Source organism: Oppia nitens, unplaced genomic scaffold, assembly GCF_028296485.1.
Source record: "Oppia nitens isolate AA-2021 unplaced genomic scaffold, nextdenovo-longstitch-racon4-pilon3 scaffold18_pilon_pilon_pilon, whole genome shotgun sequence".
NCBI classification, from domain to species: Eukaryota; Metazoa; Arthropoda; class Arachnida; order Sarcoptiformes; family Oppiidae; genus Oppia; species Oppia nitens.
The window spans coordinates 268,293-293,135 of record NW_026533197.1 but is presented as its reverse complement, the minus strand read 5'-3'; the positions used below and the strand labels follow the sequence as shown (position 1 = coordinate 293,135).

General features: G+C 25.1%; 2 protein-coding genes across 3 annotated transcripts; one reads left to right on the top strand and one right to left on the bottom strand.

Moving 5' to 3' along the window:
• Window positions 1-5,139: 5,139 nt before the first annotated feature.
• Window positions 5,140-5,790, bottom strand: LOC128965744 (cardioactive peptide-like). The gene is made up of 4 exons (XM_054312502.1): window positions 5,683-5,790; window positions 5,410-5,622; window positions 5,274-5,346; window positions 5,140-5,172 (listed from the first exon to the last, which is right to left on the bottom strand). The coding sequence occupies exons 1-3, from the start codon at window positions 5,770-5,772 to the stop codon at window positions 5,281-5,283; spliced, it is 369 nt and encodes a 122-aa protein (XP_054168477.1). The 5' UTR covers window positions 5,773-5,790; the 3' UTR covers window positions 5,140-5,172; window positions 5,274-5,280.
• A 10,223-nt stretch (window positions 5,791-16,013) lies between these two features.
• Window positions 16,014-24,306, top strand: LOC128965736 (mediator of RNA polymerase II transcription subunit 12-like protein). Of its 2 annotated transcripts, XM_054312488.1 has the most exons (7): window positions 16,014-16,249; window positions 16,311-18,723; window positions 18,998-19,102; window positions 19,215-20,888; window positions 20,943-21,069; window positions 21,129-23,783; window positions 23,964-24,306. In XM_054312488.1, the coding sequence occupies exons 1-7, from the start codon at window positions 16,145-16,147 to the stop codon at window positions 24,196-24,198; spliced, it is 7,314 nt and encodes a 2,437-aa protein (XP_054168463.1). In that variant the 5' UTR covers window positions 16,014-16,144; the 3' UTR covers window positions 24,199-24,306. The 2 variants fall into 2 exon arrangements, with proteins under 2 accessions (XP_054168463.1, XP_054168464.1); XM_054312489.1 differs by lacking the exon at window positions 18,998-19,102.
• Window positions 24,307-24,843: the final 537 nt, after the last annotated feature.

Below are 24,843 nucleotides of genomic sequence, written 5' to 3'. Positions count from 1 at the left end.
TATAACAATATATTTTTAGCTTTGAATTAAAAAATGGTTGTTGAGGAAGTGTGCACACATACAAACAAACAAACAAACAAACAAACAAACAAACAAACAAACAGACAAAACAAATGTCTTAAAGTTATTAGGATTAATTAAATGTAAACTTTATACATAAAATTATGAGTTTGTCTATAGATTTAATGTAAATTTTGTGAATATATTTTTATATTCAAAAGGAATGTAATATACATATAATATAATTAAACATTAAATATGTAGATATAATAAAGTTATTTAAAATTATTTCTTATAGCTATGGCTTAGAGTGGCCAACAATTTAGTTATTTAATTATATCTCTATATTTTAATTTCAAAATGTGTTTCATTATAATTTATATAAACACAATGAAAATCAAAATTAATTTTTTAGAAATACTATAATAATTTGGTCTTATTTTATGTACAATATAATAATTATTAAATTTACAAAATATTTCTTAATATAACGATAATTATAATTTTATCAGTTTTTTTTATCAAAACGACAATCCTTGATATTTAAATGATTATAGCAGTATTGATCTTTGTTTATTAATTAAAATTTTGAAAATCAAGGTTAATCCTTGAAATTGGTCACTCTGTTTACAATAAATTCTATGATAACATAGTTTGTATGATATTATACTTTTTATTTTTAATATTTTTATTAGTGTGATAATTAACTAATCACACTACTATATCACACTACTAATAACCCAATTATATCATTACAAAATATATCATATTTTTAATTAAAAACAAACAAAATTTATTAGATTTAACATTATTTTGATATTTTCTGAACATAATTCTTAAAATATTAACATTTATAACATTTGTATTTTATTTATTTTTTAGTATTGTATAATATATTAAATAGAAAATTGAAATAATCTTAAATTTTGAATTTGACTGTAATATAATAATTAATATTTTTATCATCAAAATGACATAATATGGTGAAAACATTTTGTATAATTTGATCTAAATATAAAATTTTTATATTTAGCGAATACTATACAATATATGTTCATAATTTCAATGTTTATTTAGTAATCTAATAAACATTATGTAAAATGTTGAAATTTCAAGAAATTTTTTACTACTATTTTTTAAATGAAATATTAAACTATTTAAAAAATTTTTGGTATAATATTTTTTGTTTAAGATTTATCTGTATAAAAAAATTTAACATCTGTTAGAAATTAAAAAAACATTTTTTTTATCGAAGATTAACTATTTTTTGAGAATTTATTACGAATTAATTGATACTAAATATTGAATTTTTCATTTGTTTATATGTCAATAATAAGGGTATATCAATACTACATATGACCCAAACTCATTTGACATAAACTTATTAGACCCAAACTTATTTCACTCGAAATTTATTATTATATTTACAATTACCAATTAGTTTAATATTATGCAAAAAACACAATATTTAAGGTAGAGATGCATACTTTTGTAAATGTTTTTTGTCTCTAAATTTTTATTAAAAACTGTAAATTTTATATTAAATAAATTTTTAAAAAATTATTAAATAAGTTTTTAATTATATAAATTGCACAATTGTAAATATAATAATAAATCTTTATTAATATGATTTGGTGAAATAAGTTTGGGTCAATTGATTTGGATCTTATGAATTATTTATAGACATTTGTAACATTTGTATAGACATGTACAGTATTATTAAATTATCACTACTGTATTATTATATTTATATTAATATAAAAAATTTATAATAATTTTTTTTGTTAATTAAGAATTTACTAAATTAAGTAATAAAACAATTTTATAATATATTCAATGATTTGTTTTTAAATAATAAAATTAATATAGTATATAATATAATGCTTTAAAATATACTGTACAAAAATAATGATATTATACTGTATAATATACAGTGTATATAAAATGTACTAAAATTATACATTTAAATTGTTTTGTTTGTGTAATAAATTGTTACATTTGATATGTAATGGCTATGAATATAATGTTAATTTCAGACTTAGCACTACTTTCATCATAACCTATGTTAACCCTATCTATCATTTAAAGAGAATCTGTTATTCTCTATATTTTCACTGTATATCTAATGTTATTATGTCTAAGAAAAAAGCAATAAAAATAACAATTTTCTCTTGAAATATAATTTAAAACAAAATAATTTATTTAATATTTTCATACGAGAGGGTCATTATGTATATTTCTCTTATAAATACTGTAATATACAGTACAGTATTATACGGTACCATATTTTTAAAAAAGAAATGTTAAACAAACAAAATTTATAGTGTCTGCAAAATAGTTACATTTTTATACAGTGTTTTTACATTTTAAGCAAATAGTTGTCTTAACTATCTTGTAATGTATATATACGGCTATAAATACGCGCTTCACTTGTAATATCAATGTCATTGATATATCAGTATTAGATTTGTAAGTATCATATTATGTAATTAAAATATATATATATTTTGAAGTTTTTATTTCTTTTTTGTTTCGACAACCAAAGTAAGAGATTAGTCAATAACTGGACATTTATTGTCTCAAATAATGGACAGAAAGAAATCATCAGAAGATAAAAGAAGAGATGGTGTGAAGTCTGTGTCTGCCTGTGGCTGTTGGACGGAATGTCCTAAAGAAAGTGGTGTCTGTGGATGGTTGGGCTATCGGTGCAAATATGCCCGACATTATTCACTATGCAAAGACTGTAGAGATAGACACCACGGACACAGAGGTTTGAGATTTTAATCATCAAAATCTCAAACATCTCTTTCATCAAACTTTTTATATTTTATAAATATATTTATTTTCTATAATTATATTATTTTTTTTAAATTATTCATTCATTTATATAAATTTTTACAGTATATGATGATTATCACAATGTTTTTCTTATTTTAATATAAATGATTGTATAATATATTCAATTTATTAAAAAAATAACAATATTTACATTAAATATAATAAATAAATATAATAATGTACCGTTTTTAACCACATAACTTGCCATATCAATTTTAAAAATTAATTAAAAGTGTCATAAAGGTATGGAACTAATTACCACTAAACCTGCCATACCCTGGAAGATAATGCGATAACTAAAATAACCGAATGGCAGTAAATGTGATAACTGGTATCTACACTACTATAAGTGTTTTAAATATCTAAATTTAGTTATAATTAATTAAATATATGATCAATCAATAAATAAATAAATAATTTAATATTATAGGATCGATCTATAATTAATAAATGATCGATCAATACTATAAAATTAATAATCAAATATATAATAAATTTAATTCGCATTAATAATCGCATTAAATAATGATAAAAAATTATGAGTGGCATGAATTTGACACATAATAAAAACTTATAACATGGCTGGGATTTTGTGCCCCTAAATCTAGCAAATTCCAGGGGAACCAATTACCACGAAACCTGCCACTTATCGCATTACCTTCCATGCCAAATTATGTGCGCAACAACGGTAAGCATTTTTATTTAAGCATACTTTATTTATTTATTTTTGTCATTTAAGAAATCAAATCAGCTTAAAATAGTTGATATATTTATAGAAAATTAAAAAATGTGAAAATAATTGATACACATATTTAATATCACGATTTGTTGTTAATCTGTTTAAAACATATGAACATATATTTTAATTTAAATATAAAACTCATATCTTAAAACTTATCATTAAATTAAATAACAAAATGCTTACATCAGTTAATTAATTATTTTTTGTTAACTTTGGGAATTATTCGAGTAATTATTTCAGTAAAAATCCAGAAATTTTGTTGACTAATTTAAAAATTGATAGTTTTTTTTTAAAAAAAAGTTATGTAAAATTTAAGTAATAAATTAATTTATGACTTTTATGGGTCTATTAAGTAATCAATAAATACCGATATTATGTATATTACAAGATATTTACGGATTTGTGTGTTTAAGAAGTGACATAAAATCGACACTAAATTATAATATTTGTCACAACTATTAGATTATCAGACTTTACAGTCTATGATAACTATTGATAACTATCGGCCATCTAGTGATCAATTATAACACAATTGACTTAATGCTTATCAGTGGACAAAAAATTGAATCAATTGGTCGATGAATATAACTTTTAACCAATAGTTTTAATGATAGCAACTAAAAAACGGATAAATCAAATATTATTATTATAAGTTATCTTAAACTTGGATTTATTCAAACCTAAATTTTTTGTTTTTTTTGTGCGTACAATACAGTGCAATACAATAATCTAGTTTTTTATAAAATACATTAAACAACAAGTTCTTAAATATGCAAAACTTAAATAATAACTTAAATGTTATTATGAATATAATTATTATTATAAATTTATGTATCATATCAAATCAATTATATAATAATTATTATTATTTCATATTAAAAAAATATGGATATTATAATTAAAAGTTATAATAATATTAAACTGAATATTGAATCATATAATAGTTGAATAGTTTTTGATATTTTTGAATCGGATAGTATAGTCGGTTAATAAAGTATTTTGAATATATCGGATAATAAAATATATATTAATTGCAAAACATAGACATAATCACATAGTAATTAAAACTTGTGTTATTTTTAGTTTAAGTGTCGATAATAACAGATAACTTACGGCAAGTGATTAATAATGATATTTTTTATTAATGCTTAAAATAATGATACAATTATTTAAATAAAATCTTTTTTATTTTATTCTTTAAAACTTAATCTTATAATAAAATTTTATTAAATAATATTAATAAAAATGTTTATATTTATTGATACTATTAAATATAAAGCATTCATTTATAATGTCAACAGTAATAACTATACTATTCAATATATACGAGTAATAATGTATAACAATTAATATTAAATAATACAGTATTTTTAGTCAATTTTAATATATAGTTATAATTTCTTATAAAATATACGTATTTTTCGATAGTTAGCCATTTATAACATTAATATTAATGTAAAATTTTATTGGCACTACTGATGTTGATTACATAAAGAGAAATTAATTACACGAAATAATGACTTTTCAGATAAATAGTGATGAAAAACGATGAAATTATTTTTGTCAATCAATATATAAATCCATTAACGAATCTTTTAAAAAAATGATTAATTGTATTATTTATTGATAGCTAATTAAGTGTTTGTTTAGTGACAATATTTTTTTAACCAAATATGTATTGTTAAATACTAACAGATATCTTATGAATCTATTGATCTTCTCTTACGTGACGACATATAATCCAAAAGTGGATAATCCGGTCTAATCTATATTTTATATGTTTAAAACAATTATATTATTTTGTTTTAATTATTTTATTAATTAAATACTTGATTATTGTTGATCTTATTCTGTAATAACTCCCACTGTTTCGCCTCATTAATAATTCTTTGGCTTAATCTGGATAACGGATCCCTACTGTCTGTGCTCTCAAATCCAAGTGATGCCCGCTTTTTGCCACAACCTGTGAAAGCATTACAAAATGGTCTCTTCTCTATGGATCCCAAATATCCGTTTTGATTATCTAATTGGCTTTCAGTGTCCTAAATGTTAGAAATTTTTTGTTAACATTTTATTTTCATTGGTTTAAATATAATACTTACTCTTTTGTTTATAATCTTTGATGAAACACTTATAATAATAACACTAAACATAACCAAAATAACAATAACTAAGCCGTTGTGAAAATTCATGTTTTATTTTATTGATATTTGTCTGCTTTTTCTAAAAAAAACTAATAATTGTATTATAAAAATGAAAACAATTTTAGTATAGATTATTAAAAAATAAAATAAAATATTATTTATTAATATTTAATCAAATGTTGTGTAGAAAATAACACAAACTAACAATATTTGAATAATAATTTTTATTATATTAGACATATGTTTAATGTTTATCTTTATTGAAACTTTGTTATATTTAATAATAAATAATTGTTGCTTATTATAAATATAATATTCATTGACATATCTGTCCTCATGAGACCTATAGCTACAAAATATTTTGCTGATCTATCTTTTTTGACGAATATATAGTAATAAATAATTATATATAAGACTCATTATTATAAAAAACTTATTATTTATTTAGTAATATTGCTTCGAAAATATATTTTGTGTGATTGGGTTCATCCATAACGACCACCCTTTCCTCAAAATATTGTACATAGACTACAGTGTAGTCCACTTTACGATTTACATTATACTATATTATATAAATACATTTTTAATAAACGTATGTAAAGTTTGCTAAGTTTTTTCAAAATTTATATCTAAACTAAATTAAAATTTTTTTGTTTGTTTTACAAAACACTACAAGAATTAAATTATTTATATAAATTTAATAAAAAAGCATATAATTGCCAAAGAAAATTAAAATAAAAATAAGTTTATAACAAATTAACTATAGAATTGTATTAATAAATTTTTATAATTAGACGAATAAATTTATAGAATAGGAATCTTAAATATAAAGAAAATCTATTGACATTAAAACAAAATTCTAGATATATTTTATTTTTAATGAATTAGTTTTTATGGTAAACTATAGGATTATATTTTATGTTAAACTTTAAATTATAATAATCTATTATAAAGTACTTAATATTATAAAACAATGTGTAACTAATATAGACATGATGTGTAAAATATATGAAAAATCATTTATTATTTTTTATGCATAAAATTTTTATATTAATTTTATTATTATAATATTTTGAAAAAATATGTTTGACGAAAAATATAATTAATTAGTATTTTTTAAATGTATAGAAATAATACTGATTCTGTGTGTAAACAATATTATACAGTATCTTAGATAAGCAAATAAATCTTTTTTGTCGGATCTTTAAAAGTGATGTTAATATCCCTTTCGTGTGATTTATTTGGTTTAATAATAAAACTTGCGTAAGATTTGATTCAGTTTACATTATATATTAAGATATAAAATAAAAATAAAATCTATAATAAATATCATATAAAATAAAACAATTAAGTTTTAATTCTATTTAATTTTTATAATTTAAAAATGTTAAATAATAAAGCTTTTGATATAACATTGTAAAAATTATAAAACATTATTAATCATTGTTACATTTTATTTATATAAACTTAATCAATTTGTGGTCAATTTTGTGTAAATACTGTATTAATTTAAGTGATATTAAATTAGTATCTGTAAACTTAATCCTTTAACAAAATAAAATGAAATGTTTAGCAAATAATTCTCAACTTCTTAATGAACCACTGATTGAATTGATTTATTTGTTACGAGTTTTTATGCATTCAATTAGGATTTAAAGACAAACTCTCTAAAGGATTTACAGAAAAATCTAAATTGATATCAAATTAATACATAAGAGTATTTCACATTTTTTTTAATATATAAATAGTACCGATATAATGATTAACATTAATTATGATAATTACTTTATATGAACTTTATAGTTATATACAATTCTAACAAAATTTTTAAACTTTGAAAATTATTCACTGAATACATATACTATAATCTTCAATCTGTAACTTTATTATAAATACAACTTTATTTATTTATTGCATTTTTTACTAAATAAAGATTATTATTATAAATATGTATTTGTATATGTATTTGTTAAGTATTATATAGTTAACTAATTATTACAATTATTAAACTATCTAATTTAACTAATTATCAGTTTAGAATAAATTACACATTTAGTCAAAATTACATATATTGAGTTTTAGTTATATCATTGGTATCTTTAATTGTATTTTATTTGATAAAATAATTTATATTAATATATAAATAGATATGATGATCACAAATAATTTATTATTGATAAAATTGATGTTATACTAAATTTTTATAAGTTATATTAAGTATACTATACTGTATTAATATTATACATTAGATAGAAATATATCAATATTAATTTTACATGCGATCACCTAGATTATTGATTTCCATTAGATTTATATGTGATTTTAGTATTTTGAATAGTTATATTATTTCTAAAATTTTATTATCTATAGATTTATAAATATTGAATTGTAATGTATGTGATTGTAGAAAATGTCAATTTAGTATTCGGTGAATATTAACTCCCAGTTGTGAAGTACTTTAAGTTATAAAACAAAATATAATTTATTTTAAAATTGATATTTTATATAACTTATACAATTTTATAACTTATGTTGCTTAAGAAAATTTAAAGTATATGTATAAAATAAAATTTTTAAATTGAGGATCTAATTTTTAATATTTTTAAATATATAATACAGTTTATTTATTCAATATATTTTGTTATATGAAAAAACCATTTAAATTATATATATTTTTATCAATATAATACCTTTATTATTATTAACTACTTAACATTCTATATTTTATTAAATAATAAATTCATATTAATACATTTGTACAAATTAATTAAAATTAATTAATTAAATTTATAAAATATTAAAATTATGCTTACCTTTATTTTAAATAATACAGTTTATATTTTTAATAACTTTATTTACTCTAATTTATAAAATATTTATATATAAGTAATATAATTTTTAAATGGAAAACAATTTTTAACAAATAAAATAATTATGTTGTATATTAAAATTTTTGCACAAATGAATATATATAATATATTTATATTATAATATATAATAGTTACTAAATATATTAAAGTAAGAGACTTAAGCAATTTATAATTGAGATTTGCTTATATATAGACATTTGGAAATGCAATCAAATGCGCAAAAATAGTATTCAATTTTTATAGAGTCAGCCTTTTTCCTACCGGAGCTCTCACTTAAAGTTATAATAGTCTTGTTATAAGAGGTCCGATAGTTATAACCCACGCAAGTCTATCGATAAAATACTGTATTATATCATCCATAGCTGTGGTTTATAGGAGGAGTGGTCACACAATTTTGCAAAGTTTTATTAAACGGTCAAATGAATTGGGAATTTGAAAAATTACTAATTTTTAAACAAAACCATATATTCTGTAAATATTATATACGTATATAATATTTGTTTAATATAAAGATATAATAAATTATTAAGTAAACAAATAAATATTTATTAGTATTATTAGTATTAATGAGTGGGAATTGTATAATGATGAAAAATTTAAATAATATTAATTTGATAATTAAACTAAAATTTATGACAATTATAATTGATGTGTTTATCTTTAAATTATATAAATTCAAAATATATAAATCCCAACCGATTATATATACTTTTATAATAATTTTCAAATATTTGATTTTTCAATATATTTAATGATAGCTGAAAATATGAATTAACTACAATTGTAGTCCACAAACAATTTTATATATTCAAAAATAATTGTTATTTAGTTTATCTCTGGTTGTCAGTTAAAAGAAATTAAATCATTTTCACAATATTTATCACTAATTTATGCCTTTTATGTCTATAATTTATTTATCATAAATTATAATAAATGTATGTTATATTTATCCAATAGAATATTTGTTATATTTTCATAAGTTATAATTATAATTTATAAACAATGTTTTTGTTAAATTGTTTTGAATGTAATATCAATAGTAAAATATTAACGTGTATCATATACCAAGGTTGGTAAAATAAATTGATTTTAAATTTACAGTAATATTACAATCTACTGTTTATTTATTTCTTATCTTATTTGTGAATATTGTTTATTAAATAAAGTTAAATAAAATAATATATTATAATAAAAATTTAATGAAATATGTTTATTGAATATATAATTATTGTAGTTTTTCAATATATTGTAAGATTTTTAAAAATGTACTAAAAATAAATTTTAATAATTAAAATTTTAAAAATAAGGACTACACATTTATAATATAATTATAAACTTTGAATAATTGTCAACCCTGTTATGTACAGTATTTAACTGCTGTATATGGTATATGTATTAGTGTATACTTATAAATATTATGTAATATATATTATATTATATATAAATGTAATTGTTAGCAAAAATTAATTTAGAGTAAAATTATAATTATTATGTTACTTAAATTATTAATAAATCAATTTTCTCTCATATAATTTTAGTTGAAAACGTTGTCACAGTTATATTAATATTAGTATAACAAACAATAAAATGATTTAAGGCTTTTGGGAGCAAATAGAAAGCAGGTTTCGGTGTTTTGTATGACAGCACGATATTACATGAAATCGCCCATTGATTCCGTGATTTAATGCTCTCGTTTTCTCAAATATTTTTTTTATCCCAAACACACTTTAATTACATAATATATTTATAAACATTTTAATACATTTTTTAGTTTTTCCATTTAATCTAAAGTATATGTTAAATGTTGAGCCAATTTCTTACTCTTAATTGCAACAAAAAAATAGAACTGAAAACAATTAATAATATTTTTGTTAAACCGTTTTGTATCCTATATTTAATTATTAAAATCTATTTAAAATATTTTTTAAATAAAATAAAATTTATATCTATAATTAAATAATAAAATGATACTATTATTTGTCTGTCTATTACTTTTATAATTCAATAAAACAATATTAATGTAATAGCTATTTTAATAAATCAATGTGGCTTATTTGACGCTTATTGTCGTATAAATTATAAAATAAGTATTTTTGTCTTTATATTTTTTACAATAAAACAATATAAACATTATTAAATGTCTTAATAATACTTTTATTATAGAAATGAATACATTTAGTACACAACACAAATTATGCGACCATTATATATATAAATATATATTTATTTATTCAAATTACTATTTTAATAAAAAATTATTAAAGTTATAAATAACATATAACAATAAAAAAATATTCTGCTATATCAAATATAAAATGATAATTTATTTATAATTTTGAAAATAAACTTTAATTTATTTAATAATATATATATTTTTATAGATATATTTTCTATTTTTAAAAATATAAATTAAATTATTTTATTTTAATATATTACATATAATGTAAGATTATAATTTATTAGATTATCTGTAAATTAGTTATATAATAATAGCATAATTTGTATTTAATATTAATGTATTAAAGGTATTTGAATAAAAAACAATTGTGTCAAATATAGTATTAATTTTTTTTTGTTTAATGTCAATAGTGTTCTATGTATATAATGAGTAAAATAAAAAAAATTCACAAACTGTTTTGTCTTTTATTACAAATATTTCATTATAAATTTCATAAAAAAAATTTAACTACTATTTTTTTTAGTTTAATATATAGTACAAATACTGTATTTATTTTTGACGTTTATAAGTTTCCAATAATTGCAATCATTGAATCAATTAATATATTTTAAAAATCAAAATTATGACAATTATATAACTTTTTTGCTTTAAATTTAAAAAAGTTGTTCTGCAGTATTATAGTTCGTATTAAATTTCTATTAAATTTCTATCAAATTATTCAAATTAAAAATAACTTTTATAATTAAAATAATAATAATAAACATTGAATAACATTATATAGAGGTGTTCCTATTCAATATAAAATATTATGATTATTTGGCACATTAATATAAAATAAAATAATTTTTTATATAAATATTTAATTATACAAATTAATACCTGCAATAAATGATGATTGCATAAAAAATAAAAATATGTTAAAACAAATATATAGACATTCAAAAAATATTATATAATAGCTATAATGATACTAAAGTAAAATGTGTTGATATTATTTTTTGCAATTTTTCAAATGTTTTTGATAGCATACCTATTGATAAATTATTAGATAAATTATATAATATAAGTACTAATGAAAAATATTTATAAATTAATAGCAAATAGTTTTTCTAAATTGACAATCATATGTACGATTTAATGATACATCATCAATGTGTATTAATGTTAATTTAAGTATTGATAAAAGTTTTATAATGTCAACAATTTTTTAAATAATATAAATGCATCTAATATTATATATTATATAACTTGTGTTTTCAAATTCATTGATAATATAGTTTTAATGAATGTTAATTATGATGATAATGGTTATACAGTATATAGTTTTACAATGTAATTTTAATAATTTTAATAATTATTGTAAAAATATAAGTTTAACTTTAAATACTACCAAAATTAAATATATGATATTTATTAAATGTAAAAATATCAAAGATTAATATATTATAGAAAATCTGATATCATTTTGGTATTTGTTAAATATTTGTTATCGTCCGGAAAATTGGAGGGAATTAATTTGGGAACTTCCCTCTCCTGGAAAGTTGTCCGAACTTTAGTAATAAGTCAATAATCACTAAATAACATTATCACAAATTTTTTTTAAAACATAATAAAATGTAATGTAAAAAAATTATAAGACATATTCTTTCAATTTTAAAATACTTTCCAATTTTCAAAATTAAATATTCAAAAACATGTTTTGTAACAAATAATGTATTAATTTTATAAATCTAATAAATTTATTGATTCAATACAAACTATTAAGACTATTAAATACACTAAAAATTAGAGCAAAATATTAAAATAAAAATTATTAAATATCAGAACATTTGTTTATTTATTTTAGATTTTATAATACATTACGTAATATTTATTTATAAATAAAATATTAACAAATTTGATAATTTATATAATTTTCTTAATATTTATGAAAAAATTGTAGTAATTCATTTGTAAAAAAATTAATATAATTATATTTGATTGCAATAATTCCCATGAAATAAATATTTTAAATGATTAATAAAGTTTATTATTATTATAAAAAATGTGTTTGATTTTTATAATTAAAAATTGTATATTTTTTTATAAAGTTTTAACATTTTATTATTTAGTGTTTACAAATTATGTACCGTATTTTTAACAACTTAAATTTAGATAAAGTTCAATAACAATATAATTTTAGTGTTTATATTAAATAATAACTTATTTATGTAAAATAAATTACACACAAGTAATTGTTTGCGTGACAAACACAAACAAATCAATATACAGTACTTTAACATATATGTGTTATATATATTTAAATATACCATAATTTGTAAATTTAAAATAGTAGAAAATACCAATAAATACATAATCTATTATATATAAACTTATAACAAATAAAACAAAAAAAAATAACAATATGTAAAAATAATAAACCATGCAAAATATATACATCAAAATTTTATTTTATAAAACTATTTTATAAAATTGCTTATAGTAAGAAAAAATTGTAAATAAAATAAAAAAATTAAGATTATAAATCTTTCAACAAATATTATTATAAATCTCATGAAATCTAAAAAATAATAGAGTATTTAATTGAATGCATTTTGTATACAAAAAAAAATTATTTCAAATAATTCACAGATTTTGTTTAAATATATGAAAACATTATATAAAAATAAAAGCAACAAAAATACTGTAATATAATTTCATAGATCTTTAGCCTACTAAACCAAAATTATTTTATTTAATTTTTTTTTGTAACTATAATAAGAAATCTAGATTAAACTAGATATACTTAATTATAATATATTGTATAAAATAAAATAATAAAATGAATGTGTATTTATTGATATTTTAGTTTTTAAAAATATTAAAAAATTTTTATTATTATTATAACGTCTGATGAAAATTGTTTACTTTAGATCACATAAATGATTGAATATTAGGTGCATCCGGTCAAATAACATGGCTTATAATGAGTTAAATTTATTACATCAAGTGAATAACATCACAATCATTTGGGTCAATGATTATCTTACAAAATAAATAATAGGAAAATAAATTTAGTAATTGTTTTTTACTATCAAATTTTCAATCAATCAATATTACGCATATGTTTTGTGTAAATAGTAACTATTTAAAATTTTTATAAATATCATAACCAAAAGATAATTTTCATAGTAAGCTATTGGCTATACATCTAACTTAATCTGATTATAGACTTCAAAGATATATACTGTATATAATAATAATAATAATAAAAATGATATTTTGCACAAAAACTATAAGATTATATAACAATCAATATTTATATTTTTAGAAATATATCGGTATATAAATATGATAGTGAATATTGTTTTATTGAATAATAATAAATGCAAAATTAAAATATTGTAAACACAATAAAAATAAAACAATGTTTTAGTATTATTGTATAAAATATATAGTATACACAATATATAGTGTTAAAATAAGATCATTATTATCAAGTGAACCATAAGTTGCCCTAAAGTTATATGTTTTTACTATTTTATTTAACTATAAGACTGTATTTTCATTGTTTTCTTTTAAAAATAGTGAAACTCTTAGATGAACTTTACACTTATATTTAGATAGTTTTTAAAATGTCTTATATTTATAGATTAATCAATAAAAACAAATTTATTTGAATAAAAATCTTTTAATCCTATATACAGTATATATATATATAGATAATTATAATAGAGTTTCTAATTAAATAAAGCATAAAATGAAATAACAATTTAAAATGTAATTGAAATAACAATTATAATTTTATATGTTTAGATAGTTTTAGCAAAGATTTACAATTAATTTTTATTATAAAAATTATAATTGACTATCAAAACTAAAATCAATTGTCTTTAAGTTGTCATTATTTTCTATTGGAATTTGCTTATAATATTATTTACTTAAAAATATATAATATAAACTTTTTTAAAAATTTTAAACCAATACAAATACTATTAAATAATCACATTGATATTAACATTATAAACCAATTAAATCGGTTTAATATAACTTTTATGTATATGAATCATGAATTATGATATATTTGATAAAAATGAAACATATTTATTCAATATATGAAATGTGATAAATAAAACAAAAAATCTGTAAATTATTATATAGAGTATAAACATAATAAAAGTGTATTGATTTTGTAATATTCTGTTTATATCATTATTCTAAACATAAATAAAATTGCAATAATATGTATTCAAACATTTAACTATTTTAGTACATTTTAAAGGATATATTTTTAAAAACTTTATATAAATTACATAACTTTATATTAAATGAATTGATTAGTCATGTAATGTCAAAAACATTTATCTTAAGGATAAATATCGTTTGATTATTCGTAACTCAATATTTACTACCTTTTAATTCATTGATATTCATAACTTATTATATTAAATAAATGATTTCATGCAATAAAATTAAATTATTACTCAATAAGCCAACAAAATTCATATAATTTTATCTTATATTTCATATCTATTCATAATTGTCGACACATTTACTTATTTTATTACATGATATCAATACAATATTTAAATCTCTCTTATGTTTAACTAATACAGAGCAGTGAAAAAGTTTACACTTAAATATATATATAATTAATCTTTTTTTTTATTGAAACACTAAACTATCTAACAAAAAAAAATAGTTAAATTTATAAATATATTTTATAAAAAATTAATTTAGTTTTTAAAAGTACAATTACAGTGTTTAAATTAAATGAAAAACTAATGCAATGGTATATTACTAACTTAATAATTACTAAATAACTGATATATTGTCCTAATATAAAAAGATGAATATCTCATAAATTATATCGTGATTATAACGTTATGATTAAAACTATAACTAATAATACAGTGAATATTGAATATTAAAATCTATACATAGATTGAATTGAATGCAAAATTTCTCAGTCAATGATATTAATAATACGTTACTGTATTATACATACATTAGTTGACAGCATATGATAAGCTTTTAAACAGTAATCTATTCAATACTACATAACATATAGTAATATACATTCAATTGTATTATCAATACATTGAATCTCAATGTCTTGAGTTGTGTTTTATATTATCAATTAAGACATATTAATATCCATCAGATTATTAGATCCAATGATTCAATTAATACATAATAATGTATTGAATAATACCAATAGTCATAATATGATATTAATATATTGAAGATATACTGTATATATGATAGAGTAGTGACACCTATTGGTTGAGACATTGATTGACGAGTGACAAGAAAATGACAACAATTATTAGTGGAAGTGTTTGAGTGATCGGTGTTTTTAATTGCAATTATCGGTTGGTGTTTGTGGACAATGTCTGCCTGTATGGTCTCGAGTTGGTTGTATGAGAAGCGGCCACTAAAACGGGCCAAATTAGGTCCACCCGATTTCTACCCACAGGATCCCAAACAGAAAGAGGTTTGTTGTTTGCCATCCATTTAGTGATCAATTGATTGAATCTTAATTTAATTATATTTAGGATGAGTTGACGGCTGTGAATGTGAAGCAGGGCTTCAGCAACAACTCGTCGATCACTGAAGAGTACGGATCGGCGCGTAATACTAATATTACTCCCAATAAGTTTGGGTCGTATTTCAGTGCATTGTTGGCCAAAAAGTTGGAAATCAATACACTTCCCGAATGTAGTCGAAAAAGACAACAAATCAATGTTAAGGACAACATATGGTTCGTAACATCGAAGTCGAAGAACGCCGTCGACCAGTGGTTCAAGGATTTGGCGTCCAATACAAAGACATTGTCGCAGTTGTCTCGAAAAGTGCCAATTTTTAACAAGAAAGAGGAGATCTTCTCCAGTCTCTATGAATTCAAAATACCATTGTTTAAGGCCCAGTGGTTTATTAAGATGTCAGCCGCACATCACTTAGCCATCAGTGAGAGTAACAATAAGAAGTCAAAGCGTCAAATGCCGGATCAATCGCAAGAGTGGACGAATGCATTGTGTAAATTTCTTCGGGAACAATACCAGAAGATGTGTGAGTACTATCACGGAGTGCCACCAACTACGACAAACACAGCATCGGCTCCCCTTCCCGTGTCATTAACCAGCGATGAAATTCCCAAACAATGGCAATACTATACACAACTTACCAAACATATGTTTGACGACGGCTTACTCGACAAACATGACTTCCTGTCTTGGCTTTTGGATCTGCTCGAGAAAATCAAAACACCTGACGATACAGTTATCGCTATTGTCAATCCATTGATCATTCAATATGTTGATGAGTTTACCCAATCGGAACATTTGTCCCGCAAGTTAGCCTACCAGTGCGCTAAAAAATTGAACCAATTAGTGACAGATTATAATTTGGGACAAACTCTCGATGTGAATGTTGACACCAACGCCAACGTCAGTGGCGACGATCTTAAAAATACCGGCGATAAGAGTGGTAACAATATTACAAATAATTCTGTAATCGGATCCAATGCTAACACAAACACCAACAACAATGCGACTGCAAATGGACCCAATAGTATACAGACTGTGGGAACTACTGACCAAAATCAGAGCTCAAGCGCTCAGTTAATATCATGTTTCAATGAGTTGACTGATTGTTCTCATCATCGAAATGTCATATTAGGCCTTTCGGTGATATTACAGATCATAACACTGGACTGTCCGACAGCTCTGGTTTGGCTTAATTTGGGCGAAACGAAGACAGCTCTTAGCCTTCAGGGCTCACCACTGGACTATCTTCCATGTGAACCATCAAATCTACCGATGCCTACTCGTTCTCATAATCAATATCTTCGAAATGAATTGCAAATTGCCGAAGAACAGATCCGACAACGAAGCAAAATGTCCGAAATGAGGTGGTTTTGCGATCGGTGGCAACAAACGGCCGGCACTACTGTCAACAAACTATTGACTGTATTGGACTCATTGGACAGACATTGTTTTGATAAACTTGATGCCAACAACTCGATGGACACACTCTTCTCAAAGATATTTACGCCATTCAATAATAGCAATGCAACGAATGCCCCAATTACTGGGAATAGTCCCACAAACAATGCCACCACTACTAGTGAGACTACTACTCGAAATGTGACTGAAGTGTTAGCTGAAGATGAATCGATAGTTAAGTTGTTATGCGAGTGGGCTGTGACTACTAAAAGGACAGGTGAACACAGGGCTCTAGTAGTAGCTAAACTGTTAGAGAAGAGACAAACAGAGTTAATGATGGAAAAGGAAAGTGAAAATATTGAGGAAATGGATGTCGAATCAACACCTAATGTTAAGAGTGAAACCAATACCGATAGTACTTCGGAATCGCCAACAAAGAGTACTAATAAAACGAACAATACGTCGTTGACTGACTCGCAACTGTCGACACCAGTGTTTGAAAACATTTTGCTTCACTTTCTGGATACACAGTCACCCGTATATGAAGACAAAATCGGACTCAATAGTAGTGATAATAAGCAGGCGTTTTCAAACTTAATATTATTATTCGGTGAATTAATCCGAAGAGATGTTTTCTCGCATGACTTGTATATGTGTACACTTATATCGCGCGGACAGTTCTCCAACTCTCCAAACACGCCATTAGTGACACACAACTCGAATACTTCTAAGAGTTCGACTCTTGAGGAGCCGTCATCGTTGGCCGGTTTTGTGCCGAATCTTTCCGCTAACACTGATCTCTCGAATCACAATCATTTAGGTGGACTCGTGGCTAACGGTATCCAAAAGAGTACATCCAGTTCATCACTTCCAATGTTTGACCCATTGTCTAATAATTCTAATGCTGGACAATCGGATTTCAATATGACATCCATGGATGTGGATGACAATAATTTAGATGAAGATCTCGACAAATTACTGCAACACATTAAAGCTGGACAGCAAAACATGTCTGACCAGGCAGGTCTGTACAACACATTATCATTAAAAACATTATTTCCTATCAAATGATATCTTTTTTGCCTTCAATTGATTGATTTATTGCTATTTTGCCATTAATTATATTTTCATTATCACTCTTTTCTTCTTTATTTATGGCATGAAATATGAAAATACAAACCAATTGACAAAAAAAATAATGAAAATGTTTTGTAAAATACTCTCCTTTTGCATGATTTGAATCAAATGTGATACAAATATTTAAATGAAATGACAAAAACCTAATTATAATAAAGTAGTCAATCATAAGAAACAGCGCAAAGTTTTGTGGCGCTCTTTGGGATCCTTTGGTTTGTTTTCTTCAGTTTGCAATACAAGCAATAACTTTAACAGTCATTTCAATGGTTCTCAACTTAATTTGAGTTTAATTTTATCATTTTATTTATCACTCATCCGCTAAAACATATTTAAATTTATTGTGATGTTTGATAAACATTAAACATAATTTGTTTATAGACTTACTGCTACCCGATTCAGTTGAGTCCGACAAAGAGGACGACCCCACCGCCACTGGTGGGTTAGGCACTCACTCGACAACATTCCCGATGCCTGATATGCCGGCCAAAAATGCTACAAATAGACACCTGTTATATACAATGCATTTTCCATTACCTCAGGACGAGACGTTTGCTCACGACGTCAACCAACGACATGTCTTACTGTACGGCGTCGGCAAAGCTAAAGACGAGGCCAAACACGCCGTCAAAAAGATAACCAAAGAAATTACTAAATTGTTTAACAGAAAATCATCGATGGATATTAGCGACGGCGGAAAAGTTAAAAAGCATGCCATCAAAGAGGGATTCAATTTCGAGTCAGCCATTAATAAGTTTCAATCGCTATCGACTTTCGATCAACACGTTGTCACTAATTCATGCGCCACAGCAGCAGTTGAAATGTTAAATGGAGTGGCCATTGGAAGTGCTAATTATTTACCACTTATTGAGGCGATTGCTTTTCTCTTTGATTTAATGGAAATGGCACTTAATGTTTACGGATTGATTGAGTTTGTCATTCAAATGCTTAAAGAATTGGTTGAAGTGGACATTCAATTGCATCAAAAATGTCCAATTCTTGAGAGAACTTATTGTACATCAATTGGTCTCTATATTGTTGGTGTACTTTACAGATACCAAAGTTGTTTACTGGTATCACACGAGGAAACGTTAGCCGTATTTGAAGGACTTTGGCAATTGGTTCGACATGTGAAGAATCCGAGTGATTGTTCATCAGCTGAAAGATGTATACTTTTCTATTTATGTGATCTTCACTCATCCTATTATCACCTGAGACTCAACAAACATCACGACTCAAACAGCTTTGCGACGATGTTATCGGAGATAAAAAAGATGAATAATAACGGACCTCAACTAAGAGAGCATCCGGAGAGCAGTAGGACTGCTGGCACTGCAGGTCAGAGCACATCAATAATGGCTGAATATCTAAAGAATCCTAAACTTAAAGTCGAGTCCAGTCATATACGCAATCTTAATGACAACACATCGGATCGGTACTCATTTGTCTGCAGTGCCATCCAATGTATATCAATGGCCAATGATATCGACAAACTTAATGAGATGTCTGTTTTATGCGCTGAACTGACCGCTTCTTGTTCTCATTTAAGCACTGAATGGTTATGTGTTTTGAAAGCACTTTGTTGTTCATCAAATCCAAAGAGTTATTCCGAATTGTTGTCTCACGTGGAGGTCAGCGACCTATCAATTCATGACAATTTGGCTGTCTTTACGTCTATTTTGATCGCCAGACGTTGTTTCTCACTTAAAGACTTTATACTTCAAGTTGCAGTACCATCATTGTTGGCTCCATCATCGACTGAGGCTCCCGAAGATGCTGAACCCGGTGCCCGACTTACGTGTCATCTTTTGCTTTGTCTTTTTAAGACATCAGAGACTCCTCTTTCATCCAACACAATGACATCATTTGCCACATCATCGCGTTATTCACTTACAAGTCCTGGTCCTCTTGTATTGGCACAGACACCACCCAACCCCAGTCAGAAACCACATTACAATATCAAATACCCGTGCGATCGTTACCTATTAGCCGCAGCGCACAGTAGTTTAAGGATTGAAATTGTTATAACTGTTCTAAAGGCTATTCTTGTATTAGGTATTAAATGTTTTAATTTTTCATATATTATAAAATTATGATTTAATCCAATAGGAAATTCTGCTGAAAAACGAAATACAGAAGCTTTGAAAGCAAAAGGCGATGCAAAAGGAGAGATCAGTATCACTGATATCTTAGGACGAATAGATGGCGAAGAAGAATTGGGTGACTTTGGTATTATGTAAGTTAAATGGTTTGATTGAAAATAAGTTTTTATTTAATTTTATTATTAATTTTTAGGAATCCTTTGTCATCAAAGACTGGAATTATGGAAAAGGCAGGTCTGAGTGAAGCTGCAAAATACGCTTTAAGACAGATCTGTGGCCAGCAATGGGTTCACGACCGATGTTTACGTGGTTTTATGATTGATCCGGAAATACTAAATAAACTACTATTGGATCCAAAGTTAACGCACAAAGAGGCTCAGCATCTTTTAAATATGATTTGTCACCCGAAGTTGATTGCCATGCATTCACTTCAAGAGATGGATTCCGACCAAAAGATATCAATCGCCAAAATATTGCAAAATCTGGACGAGTGGTCCATTAGAGTCTCATGGCTTCAGTTACAACTCATGTACGCTCAGTCACAGAATGAAGTGAATACATGGTTAGAGAATGTGGCCAAAGCTACTGTCGATTACTTTCAAAACTCATCCGAAGAGATGGCCAAATATCCACACAATATTTCACAATTAACTTTGTTTAGTCCGAAAAGTGGTCCCAAACAAGCATTTTACAAACAATCCAATCGTATGAGTGATAGTCACAACCAAAGGGACAGAGTTTGGCTAATAGCACCTCTTATATCGAAATTGCCGACAACTGTTGAGGGAAAGATACTGAAAGTTGCCGCTAATGTACTCGAATCGGGCAATTGGATGACCAACGCAACCAATCAGTCATTTCAAGGCTCATCGTATTCATCAAAAAATAAAGACCGAAGTTTTCAACAGCAGAAGAACTCATCGAATAATTCATGCAATTCTAGCCCTCCGTCTCTATTAAGTCATTCGCCATTTCTATCATTGCTTTTAATGTGTTTGAAAGGACAGGACGACCAAAGGGAAAGTCTATTGAATTCACTTTATAATCAAATATCTCAGACTATTAACGATAAACTTTGCGACGATTTAAAAGCCAAACACTCGATCCAAGAGGGCCTACAATTGCGACTGAGTCTCGTCGGTGGTATGTTTGATATGATTCGACGATCGACATCATTGATCAACGACTGGGCTGTACTACTGATGCAATTAATTAGCTTTACTATCATTGATCCACAAATCAATAACGAAGTCTTTACAACCGTAACGGATATGTTAACAATACTGATGCACACGACTCAAGTATCGGACTCTTCTGAAGCGCGCGAAGAAACCAAAAAACATTATCAAAATCTGATTAAAAAACTTAAAAAAGAGCTAAACATTGATCGGATAACTTTGGGTATAAAAATGGTGCGACAATTGTTGCCAATTACCAAACAGAACTGTGAAGTAATCATTTGCGAACCAATGGGTTCACTCATTGACACTAAAGGCAACAAAATTGCAGGATTTGATTCAATCGATAAGAAACAGGGACTACAAGTAGCAGACAAGCAAAAGGTGTCGCCTTGGGATCTGATGGAAGGCCATAAAAACCCTTCACCTCTCAGTTGGACGTGGTTTGGGGCCATACGTATAGAACGAAAACCATTGAGAGGTGAAGAGAATATTTACCTTATGGCTCGTCACAGTCATACTATCCGAAAGCCTCTATCGTTTTACTTGGAACCGCCACCCATACCACCTGAAGATGTCGAACCTATACCGACACCAACAGTGGCACCGATACCTAACGAACGAATACCAATACCTCACCAAATGCCACATCAAATACCACACCAAATGTCACACCAAATGCCACATCAAATGCCGCCACAAATGATGCCGAACACCATTCCCAACCAAATAATGCCAAACATACCTATGGATGATCCCATGAGACGAACAGATATGATAATGGACATTGGGCCCCGAGCACCCACTCCTAAGAAAGTTAAAAACCCACGCCGTAGAAGAAATGCTAAGAATGCCAATGGAAACAGTGGCGCACAAACACCACCTATTCGTATGGCATCAGGAGGTTATGGCGAACCCCAATACGCTCCACCTCCTCCTCCTCCACAACAGACTCATCAAAATGGACCTCCGATGCAACAAAACTGGTACGGATCGCATCCACAACAGACCCAACCAGCAGCACCACCACCACCACAACAACAACAACAACAAATGCCTTCCCAAACACAGCAACAATATTTTTCTCAACAGCAAATGGTTAGTGCACAGCGTTTTCAAGATCCGGTGCGACCCGTGGGTCACTCTAAGGGTGCTCTAAAAGCGATGCTTAGCACAAGGCATCCACAACAGCAATTCAATGCCGGACCTAATATGCAATCAATGAATCAACCGATGATCAACCAAAACGTTGGTCAACAACCCATATATCAACAAAGACAACCAGTGATGTCCATCAGGGCTCAAATGAGAGGGCCATCAGCACCTCAAATGCAACAATTGAATTCATCTCAAAATCAAATATATCAAATGCAGAGTCAACCCAATCAAATGCCAAACCAATCGCAACCAATGCATCACATGAGTGTCCAACAGCAGAATAGTTACGGGGGACCACCAAACATGTCGTTTCCCAATCAAATACCTATGCAAGCCATGGAACAGACAGGAGGCCCGATGACTGGTGGACCACAAGGAGGTCATCCACCACCCAGTTATCAACATCCCAATCAGCACACACCGCAAAATGCAATGATGATGAGGCCACAGATGGTTAGTCAACCGCAACAAATGGTTAACCAACAAACCAATCAACAGTTTATGGCTCAAAGGTCTGTCAAATGTTTTGTTTTAATTCATTAGATTTTATTTTTTTAAATGTTATTCTTTTGTTATGAAATAATTTTCAGAAGTATTTTTTAAAATACTGTACTTTACTGTATATAAAATAAAATTACAAAACATTGTATTGATTTATTAATGAATTATCTATCAATTAATACTAAATATAGGTCTCAATATCAGACAATGCAAGCGGCGCCCAATGTTACGATGGGTCAGATGAGTCAACCGAATCAATTCAATCAAAACAACTCAATGCAACAAATGGTGTCCAACACGGGTGGCCCACACATGAATCAGTGGCAAACAAGTGGTCAACGACCTCAACAAATGGTCTCACAATTGCAGAGACAACTGTCCGGTAATAATCAACAACACAATACTTATCATCAAAATCAGTACTAAATAAATAACAATCTATTAATGTAATTAATTTTAAGTATAACGGTAATTAATTTTACCGAATAATAGTTTTTATTAATTTAAATTATGTGAAATTATTTTTTTGTCAATAGAGCTATTTTATAATATGAATTATAACTCTAATGGTGTTTTGTAATACAAAATTTGTATAATAATTGGCTAATAACTTATTGATTCAAAATATAGATAATATAAAGTCAATCAATTTATACAATTAATTGTTGACAATACTTTTTTTGGTAATTGCTTAATATTAATTTAACAAATTTGAAATGTACATTATCATAGAGTATAAAGAGTTTAAAATAATTATGTATTTAAAAATATTTAATTAGAAAAAATACATATTTACTGATATAAAAAATATTTATAATTTGAAGTTAATCTGTAATCACGTATTTTTCATTAAAAATAACTTTTCAATTTGTTTTGTAATTTGTTTGAAAAGATTGGATTTGTTATATCAACAATAAATAACTACAAATAACTACATTATAATCATAATATTGATTAACTGGTTTATCTTAAAGCATAATGAAAGGTAAGATTTATTGTGATTAATATATTTTAAATTTTTTTTAGCATTTTATGCTTTTAATTGATTAATTTAATTTTAAATAACGCTTT